This window comes from Physella acuta, unplaced genomic scaffold (genome assembly GCF_028476545.2).
Source record: "Physella acuta isolate Inbredline_101_S28 unplaced genomic scaffold, ASM2847654v3 ptg001221l, whole genome shotgun sequence".
Classification (NCBI taxonomy): Eukaryota; Metazoa; Mollusca; class Gastropoda; family Physidae; genus Physella; species Physella acuta.
Window position 1 is genome coordinate 183,686 of NW_026732738.1, and position 22,466 is coordinate 206,151.

General features: G+C 33.0%; 1 protein-coding gene across 2 annotated transcripts; it reads right to left on the reverse strand.

Moving 5' to 3' along the window:
- Positions 1-382: 382 nt before the first annotated feature.
- Positions 383-22,429, reverse strand: LOC131957208 (axonemal dynein light chain domain-containing protein 1). Of its 2 annotated transcripts, XM_059321951.1 has the most exons (29): positions 22,353-22,429; positions 16,904-17,076; positions 16,597-16,769; positions 16,314-16,414; positions 15,929-16,037; positions 15,629-15,714; positions 15,394-15,450; positions 15,027-15,132; positions 14,094-14,168; positions 13,764-13,858; positions 13,502-13,594; positions 13,248-13,314; positions 12,874-13,032; positions 12,372-12,500; positions 11,995-12,134; positions 11,487-11,568; positions 10,991-11,173; positions 10,239-10,290; positions 9,557-9,773; positions 8,278-8,307; positions 7,241-7,334; positions 6,714-6,904; positions 6,211-6,307; positions 5,529-5,717; positions 4,747-4,818; positions 4,476-4,634; positions 3,677-3,780; positions 3,174-3,294; positions 383-2,676 (listed from the first exon to the last, which is right to left on the reverse strand). In XM_059321951.1, exons 2-29 carry the CDS (start codon positions 17,007-17,009, stop codon positions 2,530-2,532), a joined length of 3,234 nt encoding a protein of 1,077 aa, XP_059177934.1. In that variant the 5' UTR covers positions 17,010-17,076; positions 22,353-22,429; the 3' UTR covers positions 383-2,529. The 2 variants fall into 2 exon arrangements, with proteins under 2 accessions (XP_059177934.1, XP_059177935.1); XM_059321952.1 differs by lacking the exon at positions 8,278-8,307.
- Positions 22,430-22,466: the final 37 nt, after the last annotated feature.

Below are 22,466 nucleotides of genomic sequence, written 5' to 3' on the forward strand. Positions count from 1 at the left end.
TTGGCTTTAGATCATTGTTGTAAGTAGCTGGGCCTAGGTTATAAGATGTGAAGTTGGCTTTAGATCATTGTTGTAAGTAGCTGGGCCTAGGTTATAAGATGTGAGGTTGGTTTTGACTGGTTTGTCTTTCTTTTGTTATAACATATGGATAAGTAAATTAAAATAAAAAGGGCGTAATGTCTCTTTATCAACTGGTAAAGGGTTTAAATTTTGTTTTAGCTTTCAAATATTTTAAATTCATATTTTAGGAATTTTAAAGATTTAAAGTTTTTTTAAGTTGGACCAAATATCATAAAATTTGTTTTAAAGGAAGAACACATTTTAGGTTTTTAATAAAAAGATAAGTGAAATATATCTGTAAATATAAAAAAAACACTTTAGATCAATGTCCGTATTTGAATTTTATTGCAACTAGTTTTGGCAAGACAGTATAAAAACTATTTTATTTTCAAAGGAATCACTTACACCAAGTTAAACGCTTACAAAATATTTTATTTTCAAAGGAATCACTTACACCAAGTTAAACGCTTACAAAATATTTTATTTTTAAAATATTTAACTGACACTAAGTTAAACGCTTACAAAAGTGATGTTATTTTAAAAATTGTTTACTTACACAAAGTTAAATATTGACATGACAAATGAAATAGTTAACTTCTGATGTGGGTCATATATGTTTGCACATTACTCCATGTCAAACATTTGTATAAAATTTTACATCAACATTTCTTTGTCCTCCATGTACATACTTAAGTTTTTTGTGTCAAGAGGCATTTAGAGAAATTTTTTTCTGTACATTTTGTTAACAGTAGATAGAGGAAACTGAATGCCTCTGAGGCTGTACATTATAATAATGTAATCTAGGGCATAATACAGGGATTAGACAAACTTACAGCATAAGAAACTTTTATTATAAGCACATTTCTTTTTTTTAAAGATACTAGACAAAGAAATTTATTTATAATAAATAATCTTGCTTTATTCTGCATATTTCCTATTAGTACTATTTAGTACAACATTATCTAAACACATTTTTTCAAAGAAAGTTGAATTTCATTGATGTAAATAAAAATTATATTTTATATGTATGATAGATCAAAACTTCAGTCTGGGAAATTGCTTGTATATATTTCTTTACCTTTAAACTTACAAAAGAACAAAGTAAGCTTGTAAATACTTTTTTACAAAAAAAATGTAAAATCTTAAAACTTACATATAACAAAGTAACCTTGTAAATATTTCTTTATTTAAAAAAAAGTAAAACATTAAAACATTTACACATAACAAAAAACTCATGTATATTTGTATATAAATAAAATTCTCAGGAAACAATGTACATATCACATATAGATAACTATGTAAACTAGTTCAAGAAAGATAAGAATATAAAATCAATGCTGTAGCTTCTTGTTTCAGCAGTTTTGACCTGTATATACATACAACATAAGTTACATACATACATTTTTAATCTGTAATTATAAAATCTAAATGATGTATAAACAAAAAATCAGCAGTTGCAATTGTTAACTTAATTTTAACAATAACACTTATAAATAAATAATTTTAACATGAAAAAAGCTACTTTGTTTTATGTGTTAAAAAATGTACCTAATTTAGCAACCTGGATTCAATATAGTAATTTTGGAAACAATTTCAAGCTCAGCAATTGCAATGCTAACAACAATTTTTAGAAAAAATATATTACCCTATCCTTTTGTGAGGACTGAAAATCTCTTGCTTTTTTAAAGAAAATTTGCTAAGCAAATAAAAAAAAATTCATTTTTAACAATTTTACTTGTGTACATTTGTAAGTAACTTTTTAATATTTGACAACAGGAATGTTCTTATTTCTGTCACATTTATCACACTTAGGTTTCTGTATCAGCCAAAGCTTATGCCCCCATACATCAACAAACATACACAGTAATAAATTTAAAACAAACTAAAGATGTTTTCCTATGCCAGGTACTTCCTTAGCCAACTTTCAGTGTAGAAATCTTTCAATGTCAATTCAATAGCCATGATGTTGGCAGTATAACATACTAGAAAAATCTGTCAATGTGATCATATTAAATACTCCATATTTATATCATTCCTTATTTGTCCATTCAAATTGTAGCATTCACATTATACCACAGTGCTCTTGTAACTTGTTTAATCGTCCAGTATTTAAACTATGTGCAATGCTATCATTTATTTAAAAGTCTTTCAATATTTTTTACTGACATTTCCAATTTACAGATCACAAAGTCTTATGTAACTTTTTATTCTTCACTTCTAGATTTTTGTGAAGGCTTGTGATAAGAATGTGTTGTTAACAATAACATTGTTGTATTAAATGTAGGTTGTAAAGGGTTAAGTGCTTTAAATGAAAAAAAAACCACTGTACATGTACATTCTGAAGACAATACTATAAACTATGTTTGTTGATTATGGTTTGCTATGAAGTATTTTTAACACTAGTTTCAATTTTGTTCAATAAAAGTTTTTTGAGTTAATTTTTTGGGTTAATTTTTTTGAGTTAATTAATTATTTCTTTTTTGTGGATTTACTGCTAGCCTTCCCTGATTTCCTGGGACTCTTCTCATCTTTACCCCCAGCTGTTGTGGTGGGGGTCAGTGCTGGGGTGGGGGTGGCTGTCACTTGGGTCTGGGGGGGTCCTGCTTCAGGGGTTGGCTGTTGGATGGAATAAGCAGGTGTTAAAATATTTCACAAGGTTTGAATAGCCTCTTGAGCAGGTGTGTTTCCAAAGGTGTGAGAAGTATAGGACTGGTACAGCTAAAGCAAGGACAACTACACAATGGCTTTACATTGACTGAAAATGTCTTTTTTTTGAGCAAAACTAAAAAAACAACAACTTGGATAACAATAGTATTGTAGCTGCTTATATAACAAACACAAACCTAACCCTTGTTTGTTACTAGTGCTCTTGATTTGGGTGAGACAGTAACTAGGTGTGGGAGAAATCTATAAGAGGCAGTGGAGACCTAGTGTGTTGTACTTTATACATTAGTCTTCTGAGCTGCAGCACTTATTTAATATTACATTTGACCTCTCACTCAATAACAGGTACTCACTCAGGTACAGGTTGAATAAAAACTTTAAAAAAATTAAAATTAAATCTAAACTATTAAAATGATCAGTTAAAAAAAAATCCATAAGAAAATGCTCACCGTCTCCTGCTGTTTTTGAATGAGTTTTTCTAATGCCCTGATCTTTTCTTCCAGTGCTACAATGTTGGCCTCGGCTTGAAAAGCTCTCTCTTCTGCTCCCTGTGCTCTCAGCTCAGCTGATCTGTGGAGGTGATAGTTAATCTTTCTTACAGAAGAGCTAGGGGTCATAGTTAATCTTTCTTACAGAAGAAGTGGGGGTGAAAGTTAATCTTTCTTACAGAAGAGGTGTAGGTGATAGTTAATCTTTCTTACAGAAGAGGTGTAATGTATGATCAATGTCTGGCTAGTGTGTGATGTATGATGAATGATTGGCTAGCATGTGATGTGTGACTAGCTAGCATGTGATGTGTGACTAGCTAGCATGTGATGTGTGACTAGCTAGCATGTAATGTGTGACTAGCTAGCATATAATGTGTGACTAGCTAGCATGTAATGTGTGACTAGCTAGCATGTAATGTGTGACTAGCTAGCATGTAATGTGTGATGATAAATAAACTTCTCACATGAGCTGGGTCTGAAGTGTCTGTACAGCTGCTAGAGCTTCAAACGCTTTCTTTGTGTCCGGCGCTCCGTCCACCTCAGGTTTGACAGGAACCTGACCCAATGCCTGTAGGGACAAAATATTTTACAACAGGTTAGTGGGTAAACATGTGACAAGACAGGTTAGTGGGTAAAAATATGACAAGACAGGTTAGTGGGTAAACATGTGACAAGACAGGTTAGTGGGTAAACATGTGACAAGACAGGTTAGTGGGTAAAAATATGACAAGACAGGTTAGTGGGTAAACATGTGACAAGACAGGTTAGTGGGTAAAAATGTGACAAGACAGGTTAGTGGGTAAACATGTGACAAGACAGGTTAGTGGGTAAAAATGTGACAAGACAGGTTAGTGGGTAAAAATGTGACAAGACAGGTTAGTGGGTAAACATGTGACAAGACAGGTTAGTGGGTAAACATGTGACAAGACAGGTTAGTGGGTAAAAATATGACAAGACAGGTTAGTGGGTAAACATGTGACAAGACAGGTTAGTGGGTAAAAATGTGACAAGACAGGTTAGTGGGTAAACATGTGACAAGACAGGTTAGTGGGTAAAAATGTGACAAGACAGGTTAGTGGGTAAAAATGTGACAAGACAGGTTAGTGGGTAAACATGTGACAAGACAGGTTAGTGGGTAAAAATGTGACAAGACAGGTTAGTGGGTAAAAATGTGACAAGACAGGTTAGTGGGTAAAAATGTGACAAGACAGGTTAGTGGGTAAAAATGTGATAAGACAGGTTAGTGGGTAAAAATGTTTTTACCTGAGCCTTCTCGTTCTCTATGCTGAGTCTGTGGGTGTTGGCGTCTTGGCCCAAGATTTCAATGTTGTCAAGTTTTGGTGTCTTCACCTCCCCTGTCTTAGCTTCACCTGTCTTAGCTTCACCTGGTTCAACTAGAGCTGTTTGTTTCCTGTCTTCTGACTAGGAATTTTTTTGATAACATTTTTCAATCTTTTACAATTGGAAACTATGTTTACAGAATAAAATCTTTTTAAAAAGTTTCGCTTATACAAGGGAAGTAATTTAAAACTACCTGATCCAATGATGCAGACTGAGTTGTCTCCCTTTCTTCTACTTTGCTAATTGTTTTTTCAGGAGTCAAGCCCTGGGTAGTTATAAAATGTGGTGAGAATCTGTTAGCTAAACCATGTCCTTAATCTGTTAGCTAAACCATGTCCTTAATCTGTTAGCTAAACCATGTCCTTAATCTGTTAGCTAAACCATGTCCTTAATCTGTTAGCTAAACCATGTCCTTAATCTGTTAGCTAAACCATGTCCTTAATCTGTTAGCTAAACCATGTCCTTAATCTGTTAGCTAAACCATGTCCTTAATCTGTTAGCTAAACCATGTCCTTAATCTGTTAGCTAAACCATGTCCTTAATCTGTTAGCTAAATCATGTCCTTAATCTGTTAGCTAATCCATGTCCTTAAATTACAACACTAATTGACCGTAGTTTATTATTAAAAGGTTTGAAACAGATGCACATGTTATTCAACACAACACATAACAGGCAAAAAAAAAACATGTTATTGGGTTATATTTTTACTACAACTTGTAACCTTTCCATTTAAAATAAATGTAATTCCATTGTAATTTGACTTTAAAGATTTCATATTTTACATGTAACAGATCCACACCAACAAACCCGGCCTTGCACACTACTACTGTATACACACACACAGACACATGCAGTGATTGGCCCCATGTACACAGTTGTCATACACACTACATCACCACACTGTGGCCAGAGAAGAAGCTTTGTCTGCACCATGGGCCATCTGGTCTAAAAGAAAACTTTAAAAAAAATGAGTACCTCATCTTTGGTATCCCGCACCATGATTGGTTCAGGTAAACTCATGGTGCCAGCATCTTCCTGCGGTGAAGCTTCAGACTCCTTGGACAGGCTGGTGGCCATCCTAACAGGGAAAAGGTCCCCAATAGTTTCCCCAGTCAGTTCAGAGATTAACATTTTAGCCGTGTGTATCCAGTCATCACACTCTGTCTGGTTTCATTAGAAAGACAAGAAAAACTTCAGGTGGGGGAACCATTCAAAAGACAAGAAAAACTTCAGGTGGGGGAACCATGGCATTTAAAACATTACATATTAGTGATACTGGAGTTATTACTACTTATATTTAAAAAAAAATCAACCTGGTTTTATGAAAACCATATGGGGCAAGTAAAATTAGAATGCTGCATATCAATACAACTTTTAAAATGATAAGCTGTATTTCTTTATGTAAAATATTTTATTTTTAAATTAATATTTGCACTTAAATGATGCTAACACATGACTTATGTAGGACCTGACCTAATACATGACTTATGTAGGACCTGACCTTTTACATGACTTATGTAGGACCTAACACATGATTTATGTAGGACCTGACCTAACACATGACTTATGTAGGACCTGACCTAATACATGACTTATGTAGGACCTGACACATGACTTATGTAGGACCTAAATATGACATGTAGGATCTAACCACTACCTTGAGTCTCTTGAGGTCCTTCTGCTCATGGTCAGCGTTGTCTTCGTTGTTCTCCAGCCTTCTCTGTGTGTTCTCCATCACAATCCCATTACAACAGCTGCAACAGTAGTCAACTTTAGTCAACATCAGTCAACAATAGTCAACTTAAGTCAACATTTTATAACATCACAACTGCAACATTAGCCAACATTTTATCTAATTTTACATCACAAATGGAAATAGTGGTGAATATTTTATCCCATTATTTATAACTAGAAACCTACATTGTTTTAGTGAAAACATGCCAATTTGTTATATAAAAACAACAACACAAAAGGCTGAAAAACTGGTTTTAAATTCTTGTAACAAAAGAGTCCTAATTTATAGCATTAAAATGCTAAAATCATGAACACAGCACAAAACACAATAAAACAACATCACAACACATCCATAGTCACAGTTTGATCTACTAGCTTTACTTACAATGTATGACAAAAAATAATTGTCACACATTTAGAACTTACAGTGTTACCGAGTTAGAGAAATTTTCTAAGGCCTCAAACAAAGTTTTAGCCACCTCAGTCAGCTGTGGGATGGAAGCGCTGCCCAGCAGGGCCATCTCGCCAGCTTCCTTAGAGTTGCCTTCCTTGTCTGGGGCCAGACGGAGCAGAATCTGCACCATCCACTTGACCATGTCGGCATGGAGGGCGGACACCTGCACCAGGAGGGAAGACAGTGACCCATGACAGGAAGATTATGGAGGGTGGACACCTGCACCAGGTGGGAAGACAGTGACCCATGACAGGAAGATTATGGAGGGAGGACACCTGCACCAGGTGGGAAGACAGTGACCCATGACAGGAAGATTATGGAGGGAGGACACCTGCACCAGGTGGGAAGACAGTGACCCATGACAGGAAGATTATGGAGGGTGGACACCTGCACCAGGAGGGAAGACAGTGACCCATGACAGGAAGATTTACAAGCCAATAAACAATTAACCTTTAACCTCATCCAGAAACTCATTTAAAAAAGTGAAGGCAGGCCGTACCTGGTCTACCATTTTGGCATCTTCACTGTCGATGGAGTTGCTTGCAGTTGTTGCCCATTTTTGTGTTTTACGGACAACATTATGGATGTCCACTCTATGAGAAACATTTAGAAGTAATTAAACATTAATTTACATTAATTAGATTTTTTGATGATTTCAACAAATCATCTAATGCTTTAAATAACTTTGAATGTTAAGTAAATGTATTTGAAGTATTTAACTCCTGATTATATATAATGAATAATACATTAGGCACAAAGTCACATTGTTAAAAAAAAACTCAGAATATTTGTCAAAATGAACCATTAATGTTAAACAATGCTTTCTTCATCCAATAAAGTATTTATATTTGTTTAGCTCAGATTCTATTCAGCCTATATTTATCAATGAACATAATCTCTTTATATGCTGCTGTTGTTGATGATGTCTCCTAACAGTTTTTACTACTGCTTTTCTTGTTAGAAATTGTGATTAAACTTCTTTTTAAAATACCGATAGATACATTTTGCTTTTCATGATTAGATACTTTAACTTAAGGAGAGAAAAGGAAAGATTTAAAAGTATTAAAAAAGTTTTAAAAATTAAAAAAAATTAAATTAAATTAAACAATATTAGTAAATCTGATTAAAAAAAACAAAAACATCAAGTGATGAATTAATTAATAATTAATTTATGTTAAACATTTTTTAAGGAACTAGTAAATATTTCACAGCTATAAGCTGACAGCTGAAAATTTCAATAGAATTAAAATCACTAGATTTTCAAGAAGCATGCATGTTTTGTTAATGTAATTAACATAGTTATGATAATTTATTTTTTAGTAGGCCTACATTTTTTAATATCATGAAACAAATAAAAGAAGTATCTTTCAGAAAAACAACAACATTAAACAACAAATTAGTGTGTAATTAACTAAAAATATAGGGCTCAAAATGGACTACTACTGTACTAATATTATCAAAATAAAACATTGATAATCAAAACATTTTTAAGAACAAAATATCTGAAGAGAAAAAAAACAACTATATATTAGTTACATATTCTGAAATCCTTTTGCTTTTCTTGGACTGAAAAGTAAACCATTAGCATAGTGAGATTAGAACAAAAAAGTAGAAAGTTTGGTTGTTAACTGGTCTTTAGGAGATTGTCCTGAAACATGAAAACTAACACATTGTAAAGTCACCATCTTCTGTAGTCCAAGGAAAAGACATCAAGTGTTTCAAGAAATTAAATAACATTTGAATGTTTCCTTCAGTAAGTAGTGTTACTGGTTGTAAAACAACAACAAGGTAGTATGGAGTACAGTGGCGTAGCGAGGTCGGGTGTCACCCGGTGCGGCACTTAATGGTTAATGGTGTCACCCCCCCAGAGGCGTAGCGACCCTTCCCGGGGACAAACTTTCAAATTTTCGATTGCACCCCCCCTCGAACTTTCGATTTGCACCCCCCCCCCCCCCTCAAGTTTTCGATTTGCCTCAAGTTTTTCTCTATATATTTTGCTATTTTTTGCCTTGGTGTCACCCCCCTAAATGGTGTCACCCGGTGCGGTCCGCACCCCCCGCCCCCCCCCCCCTCGCTACGCCCCTGATGGAGTATTTTTGAGGTTTCTTTTACCCATTGTATTAGCTATTTATTTTAATTAATATTTTTTTTCATAAAAGATTAAATATTTTGAAAAAAAAATAAACTACTATAATAAGCTTGCAAATATGTCATGCTGTTTAAAATATACACATATCTTTTAGTTTATAAACACATACTTAACATACATATAGTTTTAAAAATATAGCTAAGAAAAGATTTGGTTTTTGTAAAACAATATGTTTTGGCATGATATAAATTCAAGCACAACACACAAGAGCAGCAAGAGGGTGTTATCTGATGATAATTGTGAAAGATGAAACAAAAATGGAGGCAATTAGCCACACAGCTTGGCTGATGAACTAAGATCAACTTAATTTAGTTTTAAAAAATCTATCATAAAGAAAAAAGCTTTTAAAAATACTTCTAATTGTATTTTTGTTTAGTTTTTCTGATTTAAATATTTTATCGTAGCTCTACTTAACTTATATGCTTTAGTTAAATATTGTATTGTACCTAGTGTGTGTGTGTGTGTGTGTGCTTTGGTTAAATATTGTATTGTACCTGGTGTGTGTGTGTGTGTGTGTGATTTAGTTAAATATTGTATTGTACCTGGTGTGTGTGTGTGTGCTATAGTTAAATATTGTATTGTACCTGGTGTGTGTGTGTGTGCTATAGTTAAATATTGTATTGTACCTGGTGTGTGTGTGTGCTATAGTTAAATATTGTATTGTACCTGGTGTGTGGCTTATCGTCGCGCCTGTCCTCATCTCTCTGTGTAGTGCCAACAAGGTCTATGGCCTGCTTTAGGAGGGCAGCCCAGTCCTCTAGAGCCTGGTAGAAGTTGCCCCAGTCTGACTCCTGCAGTGCCAGAACTCCGTGAGAATTGGAGACCAGACGAGCCTCCCAAATTTCTAAAGAACTCTGGAACTGGATTGTTAAAGCTGCCACACCTGAAATTTTTTTAATTGGTTAACGGCAAGAAAAAATTCTGTTCTATGCACTAAGCATGAGCTTTAGTTTCCATTAGGTGACAAATTGTTACAAACAATTCACTTTTGTAAAACTGGCTTGACTTTACTCATTAAAAGTATTAGTTGACATTTGCTTTCCAACAAAAACTTGAAACTTGTAAAATGTTAGTGGTGAGAAATACAATAGTGGACATAATTTATTTTACAGACAATTTAATATTGTGTTCTAATTTTTTTTTAAAAGGTGTCAGTGCAACAACACATTTTTTTAAAACTGTGAGATTTGTGAAATAATAGTGTTGTGAAAAAAGAATAAAACAGGACAACATTCAGGATTTTTTGATACAGCCAACCGACAAAGAATGTGAAATTAAAGAATAAAATTTACCATTTCTGTGAAAAAGCCAACATACAAAGAATATGAAACAACAGAATGAAATTTACCATTCTCTCCAGTGATCCTATGTTTGAACTGTGAAAGCAACTGTTCAACTTCCTACAAAAAAATTATATGCTCACTAGAAATTTTGTTGAGAAAGTTGGTGAATAGAATATTGGCAAGTAAAGAATGATGTATTAGACAAGTCTTAAGACAGTTGGAGCATAGAATAGTGGCAAGAGGGAGCTTTGTTTGATAGAATGTGTGTATTGAGAGTGTAGACAAGACTTTGTTTGAGGTAGTTGAGTATTAGTCAAGTTATATCTGTATAATAATTAAAGTATTAGGTAGAATTATCCATTATTAATAAGTTTAAAGTATTGGATAGAACTGTCCATCATTAATGTGTCTAAAGAATTGGGTAGAACTGCCTATCATTAATTTGTCTAAAGTATGGGGTAGAACTGTCCATCATTAATGAGTCTAAAGTATTGGGTAGAACTGTCCATCATTAATTTGTCTAAAGTATTGGGTAGAACTGTCTATCATTAATGTGTCTTATTGGTGTGCATGGAATAAGTATAATGTTGCCCTCTTCCCTAATGATAGTCCAGTAAAGTTTACACCTACCTCATATTTTCCTGATCTAGATGAAATAAAATCAAACTAACACCCATGCCTACCTCATTTAAAGCTATCATATTTTCCTGATCTAGATGAAATAAAAATCAAACTAACACCTATGCCTACCTCATTTAAAGCTATCATATTTTCCTGATCTAGATGAAATAAAAATCAAACTAACACACAAGCCTACCTCATTTAAAGCGATCATATTTTCCTGATCTGGATGAGTCTTCCCATCATTCCTGCGATGACGACGAAATACTTTAAGGGCACAATCTGTCCAACCTTCCATTTCTCTTTGTATTCTAGACAACTCATCTTGCGTGTTGAGTAGGTTATCTCCCCCATACATTTCAGTTTCTTTGATAATTAGCTTAGAAAAAAAAAAGAATTTAATCATTTGACCAACTAAAATAAAATTAACTTCTAATTTTACATATTCAATTTAAATGCAAATAAAATTTATATGTTTTGTTCCAATTCCAAAATGCAATTTTAAGGATATGGCCTTTAATTGTTTACAGTACACAATTTCTTGGGGTTTGATTTAAAATAAATACATTTTTATGCACAGTTTTAGAGAAATTTTAAGAGGGTTTATTATATAAGATTTATAAATACTTTCTCAAATTTCTGAATTTTAAGAAATAGAAAGAAACATTATAGATTGACAATTTCAAACTTACATCATCCCACTTTTTAACAATCCCAACCAAAGAATGCACATACTCCTCATCAGGTTTCTTAACAACTCCATTTTCTAAATCACTTTTAAACCAAAACAGGAAACAGAAATATTTACATCTAATATTTCAACGTAAAAATAAAATGCAAATTAATTTATGTAAAAGGGATTTTTACTGAACTAAAAAAATTGAAATTTCTAATGTATTGATATCTTTTTGTTTATTTAAACATAATCAATATAAACATAAATTAATCACATTTTAAATATAATGTTAAGCGCAACATAGTAAGTAGCAATAAACTTTATACAACTATTTCTTTTCAATTATTTAGCAATTTAAAATTTTTAGTTACTTGATAAACAAGAGAAAAAATATAAAAAAAATAGATGTTAAGACAAGTAAAAAATAGTGATGTCTGCTTTTTTACATTAAATCTTTGAATTATCTAATGTTTTAATCAGTGGGTCTTCTTAACTATTGAATCTAGAGTTGAAGCAATTATTACATAAATTTTTGCTGAAAGGTCTTGCCGCAATTTTCAATCCCAATTTTAATCTTTTTGAAGCTCTCCTTCATACTGTCCTCCCTGTGTTTGAGTGTAATGTTGAAGTCCTCTATCATGTCCCTCCAGTTCTCCACAAACCCCTGCGACAAACATTGTTAAAATATTCAAGCTATCAGCCTAGTCACAATAACTGCATTCTCTTGATACACTGAGCTAAATGAGTTGGTTATTTGAGCTAAATGAGTTGGTTATTTAAGCTAAATGAGTTGGTTATTTGAGCTAAATGAGTTGGTTATTTGAGCTAAATGATTTGGCTATTTGAGCTAAATGAGTTAGTAATTTGAATGTATGTAAAAGCTGAAACAAATTAAAAACACCTGAATTTTAGTCAGCATGTCCGTGTCCCGGTCGCTCAACAAAATGGTGAAGTGGTTGGCCATTTTGACCCAACCTTTCTCACTCAGTTGCAGACGTTTGGCCGTGCTCAGTTGATATTCTTCAGTTAGCTGGTGAGAGGTGCATTCAAATAATGAATAAATACCAGCAATAATTTCATATGGCTAATAGAGATGAAGATACTTTGGAATAAAAATTTTAAGTAAAAACTCAATGCCTTTATCATGTTTATGTATTTTAACAGATAATTCTCCAGGCTTTAACTTTACCACTGCATTACAACATACTTTTATCAAAAGGTAAAAAGTTTTAAAATGTATAATTGTGTGTCATCTCTGTGTGTCCTCACCTTAATATTGTTATAATTGTGTGCTACATGTCTATGTGTATGTGTACTCACCCATATAATTGAGTGCTACATCTCTGTTTGTACTCACCTTAAGTGAATTGTGTGCTGTGTGCCACATATCTGTGTGTACTCACCTTGAGTGCCAGACTATAAGCTGCTGTGCTCCAGATTTCCTTTTCCTCTGACAGCATGAAGACCTGCCTCTCCAGTCTCTGGCGTTGAAGCTCGTACAGTTCATGATACTCAGCCAGAAGACTGGCATTTTTCTGGGATTCTGCCAAGGCACTCCGTAGCTAGAAAATGGAGTTTTTGTTGGGGGTAAAATATAAAATAAATGTAACCAGAACATAAATACTTTAAAAAATTCATTTTAGTCCATTTTTGTTACAATCATATTTTACAGTAACAACAAATGTCAACCCTTTAAATTGCATTTAAGTTGCTATTTTGTCATTAGTAATTAAAATAATAATAGCACTATGTTAACAACATAACTAGATCTACATACATCTTCTTGTGCTTTTTGTGCCTCATTAGTGACTGTCATGTCATGCTCCTTCACATCTGTCAGTTCACTGAAGAGAGTAACACACAATTGAATGATGATAAATTACGCTAATAACATTTAACTAAATTTTAACTTTATGCAGAAGAGACGAAAGACTTCTTTCTGAACAAGGAAAAAAATGGTACTCAAATAAAATAGTAAGTTTAAGCAACATAATTTATCCTAGAGATCAGTGACTAAAAAAAGTGAGGTACCTGGTGAGGTATGCGATGGTCCCCTTAAACCTCATGAGCTCTTCTGTAAGTCTCCTGTCTAGAGCCCTCTGTGCCATCACTTCCTCGTGGAGACTAGAGAACAAAAGATAATGCTTACAGGCTATAGCAATATCACATCAAGTGTTCTTTTAACACTGACAAAGGTACATTACATAGTTCCAGAGTATAAAGCTATCAAACACATTTATAATTCTGACCTCATAATTTGTATAAAGCTATCAAACATGTTTAAAACTCTGACCTCATAATTTGCTGGGGTATTTTGTTGAGCAGGTCACTGTATCTGTTCCTTAAATCTGCAAGCAGCTCGCCCCTCTCCACACACTCAACAGTTGTCTGTCATTTAAACAGCATTTCTGTTATTATCTACTTAAACATTACACTTTTTAAAAAACTTTTATTAATCTGTGATTAGAACAGCACTTCTGTTACAGTACTTAAATTACAACAGTTTGAAACATGTCTAATACTGTACCTAAATAACAGCTTTAGTTTCACTTATTATGATAAAGATATTTTTTAAAATGTACGAAATATTTTTCTCCCATTGTTTTCTTAATGTTTGACTTACCTGGCGAATAAGCTCATGGAACACAACATTATAAATATTTTGTTCTTTTTTGATCAGCTCTAACAAGTTATGCATCTGCAAATGACACAAATTTACATTTGATATGATCTAGCAGTTTTGGAATTTTGCAACAAGTGAACAAAATACCTCTATTACAACTCAAAAATAAGTGATTACATGTTTATATTGATTAAATGTTCAGAATTTTACGATTTATTACAATCTGTTTTTGAATGTTGAAGATGAAAGAGTAATATAAATTAGTCTCATAAGGCTACAATTACAATACACTTTTATGTACATCATCATTTATTTTCTATAATTGGTTTCTTTAAGCTCATCTAATTCTAAGAAATCATTAAGATATGGGTGAATATGAGCTTCTAACAAGTCATTAAGATACTGTTTTTTTAAGCTCCTATTCAAACAAGTCATTAAGATACTGGTTTCTTTAAGCTCCCATAATGACAATTCATGAACATGTAGGCAACACACCTGTGTTTGGCCACTTCCTATGTAAGCAACACACCTGTGTAGGGCCACTTCATATGTAAGCAACACACCTGTGTAGGGCCACTTCATATGTAAGCAACACACCTGTTTGACCACTTCCTATGTAAGCAACACACCTGTATATGACCACTTCCTATGTAAGCAACACACCTGTGTAGGGCCACTTCATATGTAAGCAACACACCTGTGTAGGGCCACTTCATATGTAAGCAACACACCTGTTTGACCACTTCCTATGTAAGCAACACACCTGTATATGACCACTTCCTATGTAAGCAACACACCTGTGTAGGGCCACTTCCTATGTAAGCAACACACCTGTGTTTGGCCACTTCCTATGTAAGCAACACACCTGTGTTTGGCCACTTCCTATGTAAGCAACACACCTGTGTAGGGCCACTTCCTATGTAATTATCTCACCTGTGTTGGACCACTTCCTGTTTCCAAATCATTAGCTCCAATTTTGTCCAGCATGTTGTTGAGAGCTGCCTTTAGCTGCATCACCTCAAATCTACTGGCAGGTTTCCTGTGCCAACAGATACAATACACAGCTTAGCTAACGGCTCAAGAATTTACTATTTGATTGCTCATGCTTTAAAAAATTCATTAAATTTTAATTTACCAAAATAAAAGTTAAAACCCTGTTGGCCTATATGATGAAAACAAAACCATGCATGGACAGCCATTGGTCAAGATGAGATCTACGTTCATGGCTAACCCCTCCCAAACAACAGATCCTGTGGGTAAGATTTAAAAAAACAAAAACAATCTATCTAAAGCTACTTACAGTGATGGGAAAACTACCAAATGTTTCTCATGGTCTTCTGGCTTTGTGCTGTATATACTGTGATTTAAAACAAAACAAAAATTCCATGTTACGATCTATGTAGTCTTTAAAAACCATAAAAAGATTAATTAAACTTTTAAATGCTAAAATATTCAATTGGTAAAGCATCAAGAACAGGAACTCAGTTGAGAAATGAAGTCATTGATGTCACTAAGAGGGAATCAAGGCTACTAACTCTTCATGATACTGTAAGCCAATGACACCTTTATTTTTCACAATGTGGTATTCATCCGGTATAAGTGTGTCGGGAAGATGAAGAGGCTGTTGATGAAAAAGTTTAAAATAGATTTTATAAAACAAATTTTACCATTTTACATTAATCAATTCAATTTTTGTCATAATTTATTTTTGGAATATTTCATATCTAAAAAACTTAAAACGGGCAGTTTTGATAAATATTTTCTTGTCATTTCATACTGCCTATAAAATTACCTACATCATATCAAAGCTGTAGTTATCAACTAATGAATTTTACCTTGCTAGCAGCTGGGTCATCTACTTTTCTAACTGCGCTCTTATCAATACGGTCTGGTGGGGTTGGGTGGGGTTTTGGCTGTGGCACATCATACAAAAATGAGATGTCTCTAAAAATAATTTTGAACACACATTTGACAATTTCTCACAGTGACAATTTTTTTGTTACTCTATAGAAAAATAATGTGTGTCTAACAAACACTTTGACAATGCTACATTTTTAGCTTGACTTTGATACTCTATAAAGCTACATTTTTAGCTTGACTTTGATTTTTAAATAAGTGCAACAAATTTTTTAAGTGTAGAAAAATAAAAATTTCAGCTAACTGACTTTTCTTCATTAACTTTTGAAAGACTGAACAAAAAGTTATTTATAGGCTGCTTACTTTCCTGCACCACAGGCACAGGGTGTGTTCTCCACCAGATGTTTGAGTCTTTCTTTCCGTTTGTGATTCCAAACATTAGCTGGCGGGGGTCTAGACAATCCCTAAAATATGACCAGGGTTATATTTACATACTAGAAACCTGTAAGTGAACCCTCATCTATACTTATTATGCATGAGTTTTGTGGATAAAAATAAGTTATTAAATACTGAGAAGTAAAAAGATAACTTTATCATAGGTTAAAAATTAAAATGAAAAAAAAAATGATATAAGCATTGTGTATACATTAGATGTGTTCAGGTTTCTGGTTAACGTCACAGGGCCAAGTTTGTTTTTGCTGGGTGGGGGTTGTGTCAAGGCAAACAGTATGTCCTCTGGTATAAAATCACTTTGTAAGGACGTTGGTAGTGGCTTCCTCTTGTCAATACTGGCACTGGATCGAAGTTCTGGCAGAATTCCTGGAACATTTATTTTTGTAATATAAGTTATTAGAACAACTTACAGAACAAAGTCTGATTTTGCTTGAAATTTTTTTTTAATCAGCACATAAATTACAAAAATAATAAATGGATGTTCAAAAATTTTTACTCACCATTTTTGGTTTGTTCGCTCAAAACCAAAATCCTGTCTTCATTGTGCTGGGAGACAAAGGTAGGACTTGGGACAGACACTTGCAAACAACCATCAGAATTCATCATTTTTCTCTGTAGCTGAACTTACTTTATGTTTTCTCCGTAGCTGAACTTACTTTATGTTAACCTGGGACTGAAGTATAATACAAAAGTGTCAAACAGTCTTCTATTAAATAAAGTAATTTATATTACAATATTTAATTATTAAATATTATATTTTCTGATGAAAATCAAAATGATTTGGGGGTCATCTATAAGTTAACATCAGACTGGGGAATGGTAATTTAACATCACACTCTCAGGGGAATGGGTTCTGTGAAAGGATATCAAATATTTGTAATTTAAAAAGAAATTTACAAATTGTGGTAAAAATTTATCAATAAACCTAGTAGTGACCCAGTTCAGTTAATAAAAAGAAACAGCTGTTTAACAAACTGCTGAGGTGTAGTGAGTATTATGTCAATTTTGGTGGGGTGGAGGGATTAACTATTTGTAGACATGTCTGATGATGGGCGAGTGGGAGGTAAAAAAGCATGGTGTCGTTAATGTAAGCCCCCCCCCCCCTTATATAATGTATAAGAGCAGATGTGAGCAGTTAACACTTTTCTTTAGTTACCTAAAATTAAAAAATACAGTTTATTAGTCCTATTTTAAATGACTATAGCTATATAGTAAGTTTTAGTGTATAGTCTTGTTCTACATAGTAAGCCTATAGGCTAAACTAGGCATGATAAAAGTAATACTAATCTAGCCTAACACGCTGCAAAAGGCTCACCTAAATGTGACACGCCAAGCGTTTTTAAAAATTGGCCTAGATCTAAATAATTTGCAAAATTTAGAAATATGTTGGGTCTTCTCTAAGATTTAGATTTAACCAACCTAGATTTAGATCTAGAAATGTTAAATAACAATGCAACTTTAAACCATATGATCTAGTTCCAGTGGCGTAGTGGGGGGGGGGGGTGCGGACCGCACCATGTGACACCATTTATGGGGGTGACACCAAGGCAAAAAATAGCAAAATATATAGAGAAAGGGTCGCTACGCCTCTGAGGGGTGACACCATTAAGTGCCGCACAGGGTGACACCGACCTCGCTACTCCACTGTCTAGTTCTGCCATTTTTTGTTTACAATAAAATTTATGCTAGTCTATCAAATAGCAGGATGCCATTGTTTATATCGCCATTACAAGCAAAAAGTAAAATGGTTTTTTTTTTGTAATTATTTCATTTTTAGGAGGATTTATGTTTTCAAAATTACAAAATTCTTTAAAAGTTTTATTAATGTACCTGTTTTTAAGTATTTGTATAAAACCTTTGCAGTAAAAAAAAATAAAGACTACAGATGTTTTCATCAGATGCAACCAAGCTCATTTACTTTAGCAGCCATCTTGTTTAAGTTTTTTTTTGGTAAATTATAGTTAGATATTCAGGGGAAACCACTCTAACTTACAGATGTTTGCAAATCTTGCTTGCAAACACTGCTGTTTAAAATTAAATTCGTCAGTATTGATAAATTTAGCCATTGATTTTGGTTTATTATTCAGTTATCTTTAATAAATGACAAAAATATATTACAATCAGGTAATCTATCGTTTTAGGTACGTAAAATCGCCCGCGACTTGTAATGTGAAAAACAGGTGACTCCTTAAATTTTAATAATTATTTCACATTTTGAGGAGGATTTATGTTTTTTAAAATACAAAAATGTTTCCTTGTTTCATTTATGTATCTGTTTTTAAACAATTGAATTAAAACTTTTCCGTAATAAATGAAGACTAGCTATGTTTCCAAAAGATGCAACCATGCTCATTTACTATAGCAGCCATCTTGCTTAAGTTTTATTTTTATAAGATTCAGGGGGAAGCCACTTTATTTTACACATGGCTGCTGTTTATATCTAGCAAATCTTGCTCGCAGACACTGCTGTTTAAAGTTAATTTCTGGCCTATATTCAATAATGACAATATATTGATATATTTAGCCATTGATTTAGGTTTATTATCCATTTATCTATAATATTTGACACAAACATATCACAATACACCTCTATTAAGGGGCCACTACACCCTGTAAACCAAACTAGCCCACAGCAGAGATAAGCAAGTAACAATATACTATTATTAATAGTTAGCAACTGTAAATAAAAATTCCACATTCTCAGGACCTAATTATGCATGGTTGCCATGGTAACGGCGGCCATCTTGAAAAAAACACCTTTTTTACAAATCTAATGTTTCAATAATGTGAACAAATAATGATGGTTTTATTTCTGTTTATTTAACTAGAACCATTCTAGAGTGTACAGTAGCAGTTTGTTTTCATTAAAATGTAAAAGAAACATTTTTTTCAATTTTTATAAAAAATGTATCATTCAAAACAAGGCATACAAGTTATGAAATTTCTTAAAAATAAAAATGTACACAATGCACATCATTCTCACATGCATAGTTACACCATAAAATGAATAATGAAAAAGTACACCAAGTTTCAAGACATTATCTCTGCAAACAGCTAAAACATTAGAGTTACAATAAGCAAAAATCTTGAAAAAACAAGTTTTGAGAAAATTAACTTTTAAACATTTAAATTGCCATAAAAAAAAATCTATCAGCAATATCAGGAAGAAACTTTTAGTATTCAAAGTTCAACATAAGCAGTTGAAAAATAAACCATTGCCAACTATAGTTTGCACATTCTTCTGAAGTTTTACCACTTATAATCTTATAGTGGTTTAGTTTGCACAATTCCGCAGTTTACTTGCACTAAAAGTTAAACCTTTCTGATCAACTATTGACATGTGTAGTTGCTATTGTCTTTTTCCCAGACTAACACAAGCTTGATATAGTACATTTTAGCATATTTGAACTATAGTTTAATACAAATTTGACAAATAATGTACTAATAATATTCACATACAACTTTAGCTTATGACGACATTCACAATTCTGCTTGAAGAGGGTGAGCTCAATAACTTGACATCATAAGTTATTTATAGTAGATGGGCACTTTGCTGCTGTATTGCTCTTAAGTTCTAGTACAAACAGCATTTATCTTGCTAATAAAAACATAAGCAGCTTTAGTGTACTTACTTAGTAGTATCGCAGCAAAACTTTGCGCAACAGTATGTAAAATGATGAGAGATTCATTGGTTTTTTTTCAAATCCATTCACCAAGTAAACATCTGAATTTTGAGAAACTAACACCACTGTCTTTATAGATAACATGGCTCTAATATTGACATTATGATGTAGGTGTATCTAAAGTGAGCTTCTTGTAAACCATGAGGTCAAATTTACATTTCACGACATCAAATTTCCTTGCGGAAAGCCCAAAGTTTTTTCCACAATGCTTGCACAGTCCTAATTGTGGCATATCTTCTGGATATGTAGATGTCAGCAAGCAAATAATGTAAGGGACAGTTATATTTCTTGATTCTTGTTTGCAGTCAAAACTGATTTGGGTTCAACACATCCAGCTTTTTTGGCATTCATTGTAGGAATTGTTGGACTGTAAAATAAAAATAAAAGAACAACTTTTATTTAATTTTAAAAAGTTAATAATATACATAACTAGAATGACTAATATTAGCAGTAACTCATCCTATTGTAACAACCTAATAATGTCATAGTCAACAAAATTGTATTTTGAAAAACTAATCATAATGAATAGTCAATAGGGCTTATATTATTATACTGACCATAGATCAAAACACAAGGAATAAATCTAACCATAAATTTAGAAAACTGCTTATACTAAAATTTAACCAATATTTATATTTTAGTCAATACTCAGCAAACACAGATGTTAATTTCTAAATATACAACTACTATCAACTAGAATCTAGATCTAGACTATTCTAGACTAGATCTAGAAAATTCTAGATCTAGAATTCTAGGTCTACTAGATTCGTGGGTCGTTATGACTGGGTTCTACAGTTTCATTTATTTAAAAATAGTAATTGACAAGCGTGTTTAACATTGGTAAAGAGTTAACTAAATTAATTCTTATAAAGGAATTAAGCTGTACTAGACAACATATTAGTAGATTTAGAAACTAATGTCAGCGCGTCAGTCAGTGAAGTCAGTGAGATATCGCTGTGTGGTGGCATGGCGACTTCACTAGATCTAGATTTAGCGTCTAGTTATTAAAAAAAAATTACCTTCAAATTTCTTTCGCTGAACAATGTACTCCTGTCATGGTATCTGTTATTTCGAGCAATAACTGCATTATTTACACGCCATGTTGAAAACAAATGGTTTGTTATTGCAAAAATTGATGTGAAGACAATCACGTAGCCATGTTTGTTTGTTGACAAAAATCCGTCGAACTCGATCACTGCGCATGCGCAGAAAGGTCATTACTAAGGTACGGCTTGAGAATACAAATCGGACCAATGAAATTGCTTGATTTGCGAAATCTTTTATTGAAATATCACATTTGCAAGTAAAATAACTGTATTCGAATGTAGAGTATCGTTTACGGCTCAAACAGACGAAAAAAATGATATATAATATACTATATTTTTCTTTATAGTTGCTTTATAAAAATCAACTCAAAATTTCAGATATTTGATTAAAAAGTTGATTTTTTAAGCAGAGGGTGGTGTCTTTAAAATTATAATTAAAATAGAAAAATGTATCGTACAAGTATACTTCAAACTGTTTTCGATTCTAGGAATATGAAATTTATTAAAACATTAATTTCCTAAAAATATTTTTTTCCAAGTTAAATTAGCATTTTTTACATGTAGAGGCCCCTTAAAGCCTTGACAATGAGGTAACGTTTTCGTACATTAATAGCCGCGGGCGATTTTACGTACCCAAAACGATAGATTACCTACAATCAATATACTTCTATTTAAAGCCTCAACAAAGAGGCAATTTTATCGCATATTACTAGCCTCTGCCAATTGTATGCACCTAAAACAATAGATTACCAAAACATCAAATTTATTAAAGTCCAAAAACCCCAAGACAGGATTTTTAACTAGGCCATGCTGCATGGCATGCATGATTTTCAAAATATTTATTATTTAATGGGCCTCTCATATACCTTTGAGACTTTTCTCGCTCGGGTCTATACTAGATTACTAGTATTAAATTAATTCCATCTACTAACTAACTATCTAACTATCTAATCACTAGGTATTAAGCATTAGGTATTATTAATATTTTTGGGCTACATACGTTGTAACGTTGTTGGCTATATTTATTAGCCTGCTATTGGCCTAGCCCTAACTATAGAATACTATACTATAGAGTATAGATCTAAATAATTTGCAAAATTTAGAAATACGTTGGATCTTCTCTAAGATTTAGATCTAGACTCTAGATTTAGATTTAACCAACCTAGATTTAGATCTAGATATATTTAAGTTGCAATTTTTTTAAAGGCTACACTACTTACTAGTCTAGATCCAGATCTAGATCTATACAGTTTCAAATACTTGGTCTTCCATATTGCTTTTTACGTTGTCATGGAAAGCGGATACGGAAATGGAAATTTCAAAACAAAATACAC

Excerpts from the sequence above, each read along its gene's own strand:
- LOC131957208 (XM_059321951.1), bottom strand. The coding sequence starts at position 17,009 with ATGATGAATTCTGATGGTTGTTTGCAAGTGTCTGTCCCAAGTCCTACC. Across the intron at positions 12,135-12,371 it reads ACATGCTGACTAAAATTCAG|GGGTTTGTGGAGAACTGGAG; the intron begins GTGTTTTTAATT and ends TGTTTGTCGCAG. Across the intron at positions 4,635-4,746 it reads AGTCTGCATCATTGGATCAG|TCAGAAGACAGGAAACAAAC; the intron begins GTAGTTTTAAAT and ends AAAAATTCCTAG.